Source organism: Clupea harengus, chromosome 23, assembly GCF_900700415.2.
Source record: "Clupea harengus chromosome 23, Ch_v2.0.2, whole genome shotgun sequence".
Taxonomy (NCBI): domain Eukaryota; kingdom Metazoa; phylum Chordata; class Actinopteri; order Clupeiformes; family Clupeidae; genus Clupea; species Clupea harengus.
In genome coordinates, this window is record NC_045174.1 from 2,172,383 (window position 1) to 2,186,242 (window position 13,860).

At 40.8% G+C, this 13,860-nt stretch overlaps 1 protein-coding gene across 4 annotated transcripts in view; it reads left to right on the plus strand.

The window, feature by feature from the left end:
* prkg1b (protein kinase cGMP-dependent 1b) overlaps positions 1-13,860 on the plus strand; it is a 131,511-nt gene that overhangs the window by 10,732 nt on the left and 106,919 nt on the right. For all 4 annotated transcript variants that reach the window (XM_031561501.2, XM_012820035.3, XM_031561503.1 and 1 more), the window contains exon 2: positions 8,425-8,591. In XM_031561501.2, the coding sequence (XP_031417361.1) occupies positions 8,425-8,591 (167 nt within the window). The remainder of the gene's footprint in view (positions 1-8,424; positions 8,592-13,860) is intronic.

The following is a 13,860-nucleotide window of genomic DNA, read 5'->3' on the forward strand; positions in this document are numbered from 1 at the left end:
AATCTATGTAAACAGTGTGGTTTTACACAGGCGCAGTCTTCATGAACAATAGGCTTGTGTATTCTGCATTCAGGTTTTTTCCAGACTTGCAGTTTGCCACTACTGTTGGAGCAGTTGATCATGAGTACTGCACAGGTTATTCCTGATTTCCTCTGCAACGTTACTTTACATAGAAAAAAAAAAAAGTTAAAAGTAAAAATGTGAAAAAGAAAACTTCTGAAGACATGGATTAACACGTGTGCATATTATCACGAGATGCCACCACAGTAATGGCGACTTGTCTACTTCCGGTACTTTGCCGGATTAGTCTATACCAGTGGTTCTCAAAGTGGGGGGCGCGCCCCCCTGGGGGGGCGCGAACACTCTCCAGGGGGGGCGCGATGTCACAGACGGAGAAAAAAAAAAAAAAACACAGACCTGTCACTGGTTGTGTGGTAGTGAAAGCTCCCTCAGTGGCGAAATGCAAAGGGCTGGACTGACCCAAAAAAATCAAATACTGTTTTGCTCCTGATCCGCCAATCAAAACGGAGTATTATCATTTCAACGCGAGTAGCACCTCCGCTACCGAGTATAAAAAAAAACGCAGGCATGGAGGTAAGCGCTCACCCTGAGACGACACTTTGCAGAGTTTGTTCAATTTCTCTTGTTTCCTCTATCATTCAGATATTCATTGCTTTATAAACAGTATTTTTAAAGACTCACTCCTTCCTTAGTAATACCTTACTGCACTTGCAGTAGGTCTATTCGTAGCCTATTCTAAGGAGTAATTTGCTCCACAATCTTTTAGAAAAGCTCGTAGCCCCGAGAGCTAGCCTAGCTAGCTACCTTTTCCAACTACAGCTAGCCCTTTTCTCCTTAACACCTAGCCTACCTTTACATTTTCTGATCATCCACCGTGTTGCAACAAATAAAACACCAGCATATGAATACTATTTTGTGCTGTCCCTGTCTACATTGTGTAGCCTACAGTTCGTTTTGTTAGGAATCATTGCCTAGCACAGCCTTATCCATTGTTCGTGTGCAAGTCGTTCACAACCACACATACAAGAACATGACGTTGAAATTAGAACTTTATTAACTTCACACACTGTATCAGCAAACAAACACAACATGGACAAGTTTCTGATTCGTAAAAGTCAGAAAGAGAAGCCTGTGGACTTCTTTAAACATAAACGTGATGGCCTCCAGCAACAACGAACCACCATGTCCAAGCATAGCACTATCTCCAAGCAGTGTCTGGAGGCATCTTATGTAGTTGCTCATAGAATTGCTAGGCTTGGCAAACCCCATACAATTGCCGAAACACTGGTTTTGCCGGCCACGCAACACGTTTAGAATAATGATAGGTATTGTGCTGAGTTTAGCTCCTATGTCAAATTACACTGTATCACGCCGAATATCAGAAATCAGTTTGGGTCCTATTTCAAAGAGGACTACCGTTCATTCGCCTGAGTTCGGGATCCATTTCTCTGCTCAGCAGATGAGCTGTCACTAGACATGAAAGAGCAGCTGAAGAGTGACAGTAGACTTAAGCATCTCCCCTCTTTCGTCATTCTTTTTTTTGTAAAGATCACAAGAGGCCCATAATAATAACAGTATCCTAATGATAGCAATAATAACACTTATTATTATGATGATAATAATAATAATACAATAATAATAATTGGTCGATAATCATTAATTATAATAATAATAACATAATGATGGTGATAATAATGAATAGCCTACTAATAGGCCTACTATTACTGATAATAATAATAACAATAATAAAAATAAATAGTTATAATAATTGTCTGTATGGGCCTAACAATAACAATAGCCTAACCTTGACATGTCAGGCCTATCAATAACAATACGCTATCCATCTATCTATCTATATATGGTGGTGTAATTGAGGGCGGTGGCGGGGGGCCGCGGGCGGATGGGGGGGCCCCAACTACCCCTAACCAGCTTTGGGGGGGGCCCAGCTTGCAAAAGTTTGAGAACCCCTGGTCTATACAGTAGCCGAAAAACCCAGGTGGAGTGTCATTCAGTTGTTGGGAAGCCTCTCAGTAATGCCTGGCTGTATCCCGGAGTATGGAGGGGGATGGGTCTTGGACAGCAGACACCACTGTTGAGCCTTCTGGAGGTGTTGTGGGCCTAATTCAACAAAACACTGATGAAGGAAGGTGCACACTTGACAACCCCAGTATAATGCTCTCAATGTTGTTGTTGTTGTTAAGTATCGGTGTAATGGTTGTAGTGCACAATGTGTGGTTACAATAAAGGTCAGGTCAGCAGACCGTTTTATCCAAAGCCATATTCAGAAAACCTGCAGTAATTGGGAATTGAACCCAGAGCAACAGCTTGCAAAGCAGTGATGCTTACCACAGCACCGTAATATGCAGGTAGGTTTGCTGGGTATGAGTACTTGCATGTGACAGTGAGTGGTTTTGCCGTGGTTGGAAGTCCCCAACCAGTAGCACAAGGAATTTGAAAAAGATTTGTTATGCCTCTGGCGCAGTGTTAATTTTGGCAGCTATTTTAGATTTAGTCTTAGTCTTAGTCTTTAGACGAAAATGCATATTAGTTTTAGTCACTTTTAGTCATTTTTATCCTGCTTAGTTTTAGTCTAGTTTTCGTCGACGAAAACTCAGAACATTTTAGTCTAGTTTTAGTCGACGAAGTCTCATTACATTTTAGTCTAGTTTTAGTCACATTAAACTAAAAATTAAGTCCATCTTATAGTCACATTAAACTCCTTTCCATCCCTTCTCAGGCCCGGGGACCCCTTGTGTTGTGTCTACAACTGCATAATAGTCAAGCTTGCAGTACTTAAACTGAGGATGCAATTAGTCTCTAAGATACAGATCTCCTATGCCTACAGCTGAATTCCAATGAATTCAATGTAAATAATAATTTTAAGGCAATACTTAATTAACAGTATTATCATTAAAATATAAGAGAATATCAAGTCTAGATTTTGAAGATTCAAATGATCTGATAACACAATACAACTACTATGCCTACCTGGCCTTAGTTAAATCAACCACATATCCTCCATATGAATTGCTGTGCAATCTGATAACCAACATACAGTATTTAGCTAGACGGATAGTTTGAGAGTTGAAAGTAGTGCCAATGATAATAACAATTGCATAAATAGACAAGGATATGTAAACCAATCACATATTCATTTATTTTTTCTTGATTAATGTCATGCGTGGCCTGTCCTATAGTCCATTCTGCAATGTGTTTACTAGCTAGTTATCGATAGCTAGTATAACTTAGCTATGCTACCTCATAGTTAGCCAACGTTAGCTAGCTAAACGTTTTGGAACTCATTTGCCAAGCCAAACGGGAGGTTTCAATCGAAAATGACTAGCTAGTTATCCAAGCTGACACAACCTATACACTCGACTGCCCCTTTGAAGTTAACTTAACGTTGGCTAATATATTCGAATAACTAGTTAACATTAGCTAATTATCATTGACAGTTACTAGCTAATTTACCTTGGCATAAATGGCAGGGTTGTCTTGTGCGCTTTCAGGTGCCTCTTGTTGTGTTCTTCCCATCTATTTTGAAGCCACACGGTTTTTCTCCGGTTATTGCGGTGCATTGTGTTTTATTTTCTGTCAAGTTATAATTAAAGACTGTCCAGATATCTATTCTTATTTGTCTTCCAGTACCGAGTGCTTGAACTTCAGCCATCATAACGTTCAGCCATAGGGCGTCACTTGCATGTCTGGCCATCGCAGGGAGTGGAGGAGGGATAGATACAGGACCGGGCAACATTCAACCAATGATGTGCATACAAGTTTAGAAAAAAAAAACAATTGTGACTTAGTCAACCACCAACATTTTCGTCTCGTCTCGTCAACGAAAGTTAAAATAGATTTAGTCATAGTTTTTATTTATAAAGATCCGTTTTCGTCACGTCTTAGTCTCGTTTTAGTCACGGGAAAAAGGTCGTTAACGAATATTTTTCGTCATAGTTTTCGTCAACGAAATTAACACTGCTCTGGCGTATGGTTTAATTGCTTATTAAAGTATGTGTGGAAGAAAGATGCTGCGTCGGATACCATCAGAGCAAAGCACTATTAGGGAGACGAGTAGTCCATACTCGCAGGGGACAACAAGAGCCAGTGCAGCAGAGTTAGTTATGTATCTATGTGGAAAAAAAAAAGCCCAAGTTAGTTTTAATGGGCTATCTTCTGACAGTCTGCTGAAAGTGAAGAATACAAATTGGATTTGGGGTTAGGGTCACATCAGGGTCAGCATGAGTTGAGAGGTAGTTAGAGATCTTGTTAAGAGTTAGAGGCATGTTAGATATTTTGCACCTTGGGCTGAGCGTTTGTTGACTATCAGCTAATGGTAAAATAATCATTAAAGTAAAGTGTCACCAGAAACAGCTTTAGTACTTGTGGCCTTCTTATGTGGCCTTCCTATGTGGCCTGGATTTCCACACAGTGTGACATGTTTCTGTCACAGAGGTGAATGTGGATGAAGGCAGGCCTGCTAGGTGTTTTGGTCTGGTGGGCTCATTTCAGATGTGTGAAAAACATGGCAGATCATGGCAGATTCTCAGCTAACCCAAATGTCACCACTACACCCAAATAACCATGACAACCGCATCTGCATTACATGTACAGTACACTGTCAATCCCCTGACGCACACACACACACACACACCCACACACACTCCTATACTCCGAAGCATAATATTTCCCTCTCATGTCTTGTATTTCAAACACACATGAAGAGTTAGTTTCAGTTAGTTAGTAGCCAGTCAGCTTTGGCCATTAGACTCTTCCATATACCTATTTCTTGACCTGTGACCCAAGAGCAGTGTTGGTCTGAAGACCAGAACAGACTGTTAAACCAGAAGGCATTTTCTGGGGCATGTTCCAGTCACCACTATGGCCAGGTTATGGAGGTACCTTTAACGATACATGTTTCATGTTGTTCCAGTTATGATCCATGTTAAGGCCTATTAATATGAAGGTGTAGTTGTTTATGTTTAACCATAAATATGATTAATATTATGTGCTGTGTTGTGTGTGTGTGTGTACTGTTTTGTTCATGATTTGTCATGTATAATTGCTGTATAATTTGTCAAAAGACTCTTACAGCAGAACAGTCAGGCTATGCCTTGGCACAGGTCCCATATTTCTTAAGTGAGATTATATCCGCTGACAAAACATACAGACTCCACATTTCTCATTTGGCTCCTGTGGAATCGTGTGTGTGTGTGTGTGTGTGTGTGTGTGTGTGTGTGTGTATGTGTGTGTGTGTGTGTGTGTGTGTGTGTGTGTGTGTGTTTGTGTCTGTGTGTATGTGTAATAATCATTTAGCCTGTAACATACAGATATATTTACCACATTGCCAGAGGTACGTGACAGCTTTTGTGAAACTGCATCCCCATTCTCAATTCAACACAAAAGTTGAGACTCTTCCATGACAACTCAATTTTCCAAAAAATGCAGTTTTTTCAGTATATAGAAAGTAGATTTGGATGTGGCTGTGGATGTGGATTTTTAGCAAGAGTTGGGGAAACTGTATACAGGCAACTGTGTGTTTGCCATGGACTGGTCTGTACACTCTTTTATATGTTCTCTTTTATGACATGGATATTGCCACATGACACATTTTATTAAATCTACATTGATAACACACTACTTTATGATAACTGCCGCTAGAACGTGTACATGCGAGATTGGAGTCATTTGACTTTACATCTTTAAATGATTCTTCAGCCTCTCAAGATGCTTGCCATTAGTTGCTCATCTTTTTGCAACTTTGAGTCATAAAATGCTTTGGCTCACGTGTTCCCCCTAGGGGTCAGGCTTTAGAGGGCCAGCTTCAGCCAGCTAGCATTAATTGTTTTGGTGTCAAGAAGTTTGTTTCCAAAAGTCTAGTTTCAGTCTTGCACAAGAGTGGCCAATCAGCATAGGGCTCTTGTTACTGTGGTTACGAGTCATGTGACATTTGCAGCTCAGTTGATTGGCCCTTTGGTGCCAAAACTAAGTACCATGTAACAAATAGCATAGCAGATAGCAAATAAAAAAGCAACAAAATGAAATGGATGGGAGTGCATATCTCTCTCCAGGTCTTTATAATCCCTCCAACCCTCCATCTCCTTGATCATACATCACTGGGATTGCCACTACGTGAGGTGGAACAGAGCGAGAGGCTTCTGCTGGGCAGAGAAAAGTCCACAAATTCTCACGCCCACGGCCAGTCCTGCCTGAAACGGACAGTAGTGCCTGCCAAAATTATCTCATAATACAAGGCTGCGTTGGAATGATACCAGTTGTGTTCCGCCAGCTACTGTGATTGTACTCCTAGGAGGCTCCAGTACCAGTTCAGCTTTAAAACACTTAAGACTGTATGGATCATTTAGCTTTAAGGCCTAAATAGGGAATTCAAAAAGTTAACTCATAATTAGTTTTATGTATATATAGAATAGTTTTTTAATGATGGTTTGAAGATCTCTCCAAAAGAAGAGGGGGTGGTAGAGAGAATTTTTTTTCAAGCTTTAGTTGTGAAGAAACCTTCATGTTAAGCATATTTTGAGGTATCCTAGCAACCTGCTCAGCCACCATTTGTTTGTGCCTAATCACACCAGTGTTTTGCAACTGGTGATTTGTTTTCCTTCTAGACCCCAACAAGATAAACGTTGAGCTATAATTCAAGGACTCAGGGTCTTGAGGAGTTGTTAGACAATGACTGCTGTGGGTAACAAAAGGGGCAAACCGGATTATGAACACAAATGAAACAACCCGCGAAACGTAGGCAGAGTTTAATTTTCATTAGCCGAAACAGCCATACAGATCAGAGATCGGATCTCACCGGAGGACATTAGCATACGATATTACTGTGCGAGTGCCGCTTGTGGCGTATCGCTAACACGCCATATCTGTATTATCTCCCAGGATCCCCCAGGGCCTCCTTTTGGGTGGCTGGTGCTTGCGTAACTGACTCCGGCCGACGCGGAACAGATGTTCCATCTCAAACCGTCACGAAGCAAAGGCCGGCACCACTTGGTTTCTTGTTATGATGTGTCATAATGTGTGTGAAGCACCCAAGGGCCTCTTTGTCAAATCATCAGCCCTCTAAGATAATGAAAGGGAAAAACACAGAGATGGTTTGTGAACCGATTGCAGTAGCGTGCTGCAGGGTGCTTCACACTAAATGGGCTGTAAATGTGTTGTTCAGTGGAGTTTAAGAACATTTCTGACTGAGCGTGTGGGTATGATGCTATTTTTCTGTAGCTCTGGCATTTGACCCTGCAGTCGAAGTCATCCCTTGGAGGTGGGAGTGTTGTTGCCATCGGTAGTGTCAGCACCCCAATCCCTCACATGATCTCAGTGCATATGGAGACTTGGGTTCGAGTTCGACCCAAGGTCATTTCCCAACCCCTCTCTCACTCTCATTGCCTGTCACCCTTTACTGTCCTGTCCTAAAAACGGCTGAAAAGCCCAAAATTAAACTAAACACATATATATATATATATATTAGTGCTGTCAAACTATTAAAATATTTAATCGCGATTAATCGCATTTATGTCATAGTTAACTCAAAATGAATCGCGATTAATCGCAATTTTTTATCTATACTAAATGTCCCTTCGTTTATTTATTTTTTCCATCATTTTATTTTTATTTTAATGCCCTTATCAACATGGAAAAGTTGATTGGCTTGCTTTATTCAAATGTTTTATTTTATTGAAAACCAATATTGCCAAACAGGGCGGTACAAAATAAAATTATAAAGTGCACATTTTAGGTAAACAAGGACTCAGCCTATAGTGCAGTTAAACCATGGCTTAATATTTTATTTTTTTCAAGTTTGCTGGGAACATAGCAGTCAGGCCTCTTATTTCAGAAACATTGAACCGTAACAGTTAGGTTACCAATAAAAGGTAAGCCTACTACTTCTTTGCTTTCAGCCAGCTGCCCGTTGACAGTTTCAGACAACAGTGAAGCTCGCTTCTTTTGCACAACACAACTTTTAAAAGTAAACTTTCCATTCAGAAGCTTTTTTATCATCCATTTCGCCGTATCGCGCTCACCATTCACTCAAACCGTAACGTTAGCCTACTACACAGTTTGCGAGGCCAAAAAGAATGTTAATCTAAAAAAAAAAAAAAAAAAAAAAAATGTCAATTAAAAAAAAAAAAATCGCGTTAATCTCGCGATAAAAAAATTAACGGCGTTAAAATGGGTTTGCGTTAACGCCGTTAATAACGCGTTAAACTGACAGCACTTATATATATATATATATATATATATATATAATGCCTTGGAGGAAGTCTCTTTTATTGCCTTCATCCATCATTCAATCACCTTGGAAAAGACAGGGAAGTCAAATGCTCAACCAGATAATCAAATGACCTTTTCTGCTGTCAGTATTTCAACTCTAACACCATTTTCTGTTCACAGGTCCAAAGAACTGATCAAGGAGGCCATTTTAGACAATGACTTCATGAAGAACCTGGAGCTGTCTCAGATCCAGGAGATAGTGGACTGCATGTACCCTGTCGAGTATAGCAAAGAGAGCTGCATCATCAAAGAGGGGGATGTGGGCTCTCTGGTCTATGTGATGGAAGGTAAATATGGGTGTGTTTTTTTGTGTTTGTGAGAGATAGATAGATAGACAGAGAGATATATAAATCAAGAAAGAAAAAGAGAAAGAGTGTGTGTGTGTTAAGGGTTTGTATGGTCATGAAACATCATGGAATCTGAAAATAGCAATATTCAGGCCTGGACAAGTTTTGGAAAAATCAATAAAGCCAGAATAGTTTGGAAAAGTCATGTACATTTGCTTCAGAAATACCTGTATATTAGAGCATATGTGGTTCATTTAAGGTCAACTGAGAAAAATCTATATTGGTTAAATAACACTTTTAATGTTTGGGAAGATTGACCGCAGTGAAGTAAAAAAGTAGCTGCCTTACATTCCCAACATAGATTGATCAGTTTTAAAAAAAAGTTTGAACTACTCACACGTTATGTTATCCTGCCTTGTTTTCAGTTGTAGAATTATAAATAATGTTCGAACATGACATTAAACGTGAATGAATTACATATTACAAATGTATATTTCTTGTACTGAGCTCCCCCTAAAGTGAATTTGAAGCTGTTATTTTAAGGTAAAATTGTTACATAATGTTGCTTTAAGGCACTTTGTTGCAGCTTAATGTGTATTCCACGGTTTGTCTCATGAGGATGGCGTCTCAAAAATGTGCTGCAAGTAGAATTTCGGTCAAGTCGATAAGGCCAGGCATGGTCAACTATTTTTTTTCATGTTTATATTTCTGTTCAATTTTCTTTAAACAATGGTAAATGATTGCTCTTCTGAATAATAACAATAACTTGAAATGAGAACTCATTTTGGGACCTTTCTATTCAAAGGTTTGACCTAGTTCTAGGGACCAGACTTCTTATTTTTAATTTATATATAGAGATATTTCAGAGAATGTATAGTCATGGGCATGGAAAAGTCAAAGTGTACGGACCCTGGTGAAAGTTTGAGTTGTTTTAGTATGATTATATATATTTTTTTTTTGTCTGTCAGAGGTGGAGTGAATGAAGAGTTGACTCACTCGTGTAATGGAATGTAGAGACCACATGGGAATTGAAGTGTGCCTGCACTGGTCTGTGAATGCGGGGGACTGGACTTACTCAAGGACGTAGTCATGATCATGCATAAGTGTGTGAGTGTGTCAGCATGTGTATGTTTGAGTGTGTGAGTGTGTCAGCATGTGTATGTTTGAGTGTGTGAGTGTGTCTGCATGTGTATGTTTGAGTGTGTGAGTGTGTCTGCATGTGTATGTTTGAGTGTGTGAGTGTGTCAGCATGTGTATGTTTGAGTGTGTGAGTGTGTCTGCATGTGTATGTTTGAGTGTGTCAGCATGTGTATATTTGAGTGTGTGAGTGTGTCAGTGATATTGCCACACCGGTCTTTGCTATTACGACCAGCTGTTCAGTAGGCATGCAATATATCTTATAACATAAAATAATTCCATACAACCAAAAATGTATTTTTATTCTTAAAGAGGGTTCAGTTTTTAAATCCTCTAAGAACTATATCCCTCTGAAGGGATATTTAGTTTTTTTGTTCTTGTTGTCAATATGCCTTTAATGCTCTGTGAGTTTTTGTTCTAGTCATAAAAAGAATACCAGAAACCTTTAATCTTCTACATAAATGCCACTTGTGTCTGAATGTTTAAAGCTACAGGAAATATACAAAAACATCAAGGCATGTCCGACTACCTAAAAAAGTCTAACAGGCCTTTGTCACCAGGGAGTTTTTTAATGTTACTTTAATGCATTTAATGAATACATTTTAGTATTTCCTTCACTTTCATGTCCAATCTTAATTTCTCACACACATAATCAGCTGGCCTTCCCCCAATTCAAATAAACCATTCCCGGATAAAGCCTTTTTGTCTGTGTCGGAGAAAGTATGGTTGCAGCCATGAAGATTTAACACCAGCCGGTTCTGTCATTGCGGCTATTTTTGAAGGGGATTTCGTTTTAATGTTAATTATGAGCATTTGTATTATACATTTAGTCAATATCTCCCTCAGTCTCAGCCCTCACAAACATAACCGGTTAGCACATTCAAATAATCCATTTCTGGATAAAGCCTCTCTCTCTGTGTCGGTGACAGGACTGGGAGCAGCCATGAAGCCTTAACACCAGACGATATTTTGTCATTTTAGCTCCCCAACCGCGACCTGAGCCTCACAGGAAATTCCAGACTCTCCGAAGTCTTTCTCCTCGTGCCGGAACCCAGCAGAGAACAGAGAGGCCTTCTCAGCATGCTCGGGCCTAAATGGACGCGACTCCTTCACAGCCATTATTTCTGTGAAACGTCCAAACATTTAGTCTAGCGGGTGCCTGGGGTTCTTGTGGCCAGCGGGGGGCTCATTATTGTGTTGTAGGCAGCACTTTGACCGGGGTGGATGCTTTTGCCTCCTGTTTGGTGGAAAGGACAGGGCACTTTAGCAGCACTGGCGTCAAACAAGCACAATTGGGAACTGGGATGTATGACTATGTTTAAGAGGTTATAGTCACCTGGTGCTTCATAATGTGTGTGTGTGTGTGTGTGTGTGTTTGTGTGTGCGTGTGCGTGCGTGTGTGCATGCGTGTGTGCGTGGGAGAAAGTGGCGAGAGAAAGAGGCGAGAGAAAGAGAAAGACTTCTTGTGAGTATCTGTGTGTGAGTTACTGGGAATGTGCATGAGTGACGCCGAGAGGGAGAGAATGTGTGTGTCGGAAGTGACAGGACTAGAAACAGTGAAACAGCGTGTGTGTGTGTGTGCGCACATGGTCATCTCCGTCTGAGAGGCCCTAGTGCTTAAAATAGGGCTTAGCTAAAAAGGCCATTATCTGGACCTCCATCTCAGTCAAGTAGCTGTTCTTTATGTAAATGTTTACATGAACAAGGACTTGGCAGAGAGGGCCTCACTGAAGTCTTTGTTTGACGGGTGTGAGTATATCTGAGGAATGAATAACAAACTTCAGCCACAGCTGTGCACTGTGTGTGTGTTTGTGTGAGTGTGTGTGTGCATGCCTTTGCCAATGGTTTTGTGTGTGTGTGTGTGTGTGTTTTTGTGCATGCTTATGACTTTGGTTTTGTGTGTGTGTGTGTGTGTGTGTGTGTGTGTGTGTGTGCACACCTATGTGTGTGTGTGTGTGTGTGTGTGTGTGTGTGTGTGTGTGTGTTCCTCCTCATCTTAGCCAGTCTTCTCATCTGATTAGTATTCTGATGAGTATTCAGAGTTCAGAGTGGACCCGACCGTCTAGACTCTAGAGGCCTCTCGCCACAGTCTGTCCCTTTCAAGCAGAGCGAACATGACCCAGAGTTTCACCCAGGTTTCCTCTACACACACACACACACACACACACACACACACACACACACACACACACATTCCCGATGAGACAGTGGGGTTCAAGGTCTATCCTATTCACACATAGACACACACACACACTCTCCATGCAACTCTGCGTTGCAGGTTCTGACTGCCAAAGGTGGATCGTCGGAACCGGTTTGTTGGAATACATCTGAAAAGCTCCCTACTGCTCCGGCATTCCCGATTGCCCACAATGCCAAAGGCAAGGAGCGCAGGCAGAAGAATAGAGCCCTTCTCTAAAGGGACAGATCGGATCGATCTGTTGTAGAAGGGGAGAGGGGTTAGTTGCTCTGAGCCTGTCGAACAAGAGAGAATCGGGGTGTTGGAAATGGAAGCTTCACTTTGAGATGGCTTTGGCTTCCAGCTGTCATCTTTTTTATTTTTATTTCTGCACTCATTCTGCTTCGTGATATAGTTTCTGTTTCTCTTGACAGCCCAACAGGACATATTTTGTTGTACAAAAAAGCAACAACAGCTAAAGGGTTTCATTCAAAGTGACTAGCGCAACCACCTCTTCAGATGCATTGATTAATGCTAGAAGTGTGTTAGATACATGATATTAAGACGTTAATATTAATGAGACAGAGACCAGCAATCAGAATTTCAGCGCTTTATCTTTTGCAAAAGAGGGAGAGTGTCACAACCAAATATCATGAACAAACTCAAAAGAAAAGCTGGGCGCAGCCATAAAAAACATGTTTCATGAGCAGACAAGGGGCGGGTTTTTCCCATCCCATCCCTACAGAAGTTACAGCAGTGATCTCAGAACATGTCCTTGAAAGAAGAGCAGTGTGCATGACTATCAGTACAAAAACAGGTGGTTTGCCTCAGAAAGCGAGTAGGCCTCAGCAAACAGGATAAATCAAATCAAATCAAATCAAACTTTATTTGTACGGCGCATTTCATACAAGGAAGTAACACAATGCGCCTCACAGTAGGAAAGAAAAGGGGGGGGGGTTACACTTGTATAAAACACACAGATTTTCAAGAGATAAATGAATAAAATAAAATAAACGTACTAACCGCACTGCCACCGTAAAGGACTACTCAGCACGGTCATCGTCAAACTAAGCTGCTGGGGGGGGGGGGGGGTTACAAACACTTGTAAAGAGACACAGATAAGTAAATAAATAAATAAATGTTACATTAATGTTAAATAAATACATTTTACAAGTTACAAAACACTTATAAAAAGACACAGATTTTGCCAGAGATAAATGAACAGGAAATTACGTACTAACCGCACTGGCACCATAAAGGACTGCTCAGCACAGTTATCGTCAAACTAAGAGACAGCTGCTGGGGGGGGGGGGGGGTACAAATACTTGAAAAGAGACAGAAATAAGTAAATAAATAAATGTTCCATAAATGTTAAATACATTTTACAGTGAGTGATAAGCTAGATCAAAGAGGTATGTCTTAAGTGCATGTTTAAAGGTTTCAACCGTTTCGGCCATTCTTAGGTATTCTGGCAGAGTGTTCCAAAGGTTGGGGGCATAGAAACTAAAAGCTGCTTCCCCATGTCTCTTTGTCCTGGCTTTTGGAACTGTTAGAAGTTCAGTGCCGGAGGACCTCAGGGATCTACTGGGTGTGTACCTTGAGAGCATGTCTGTTATATATTCAGGTGCATGACTATGGAGTGATTTATAGACTAGTAGGAGAACCTTGAAATCTATTCTAAAACTAACAGGTAGCCAGTGCAGTGATTTTAATACTGGTGTGATGTGCGCTCTCCGTCTTGTTTTAGTGAGGACTCGCGCTGCTGCATTCTGTATTGTTTGTAGTTGACTAATGGCTTTTTTTGGTAGACCAGACAAAAGCGAGTTACAGTAGTCTAGCCTGCTCGTGATAAACGCGTGCATCAGTCTTTCGGTGTCAGCCTGAGCGAGAAACGGTTGCACCTTAGCAATGTTTCTTAAGTGATAAAAAGATGTTTTAATTATATTTTTGATATGG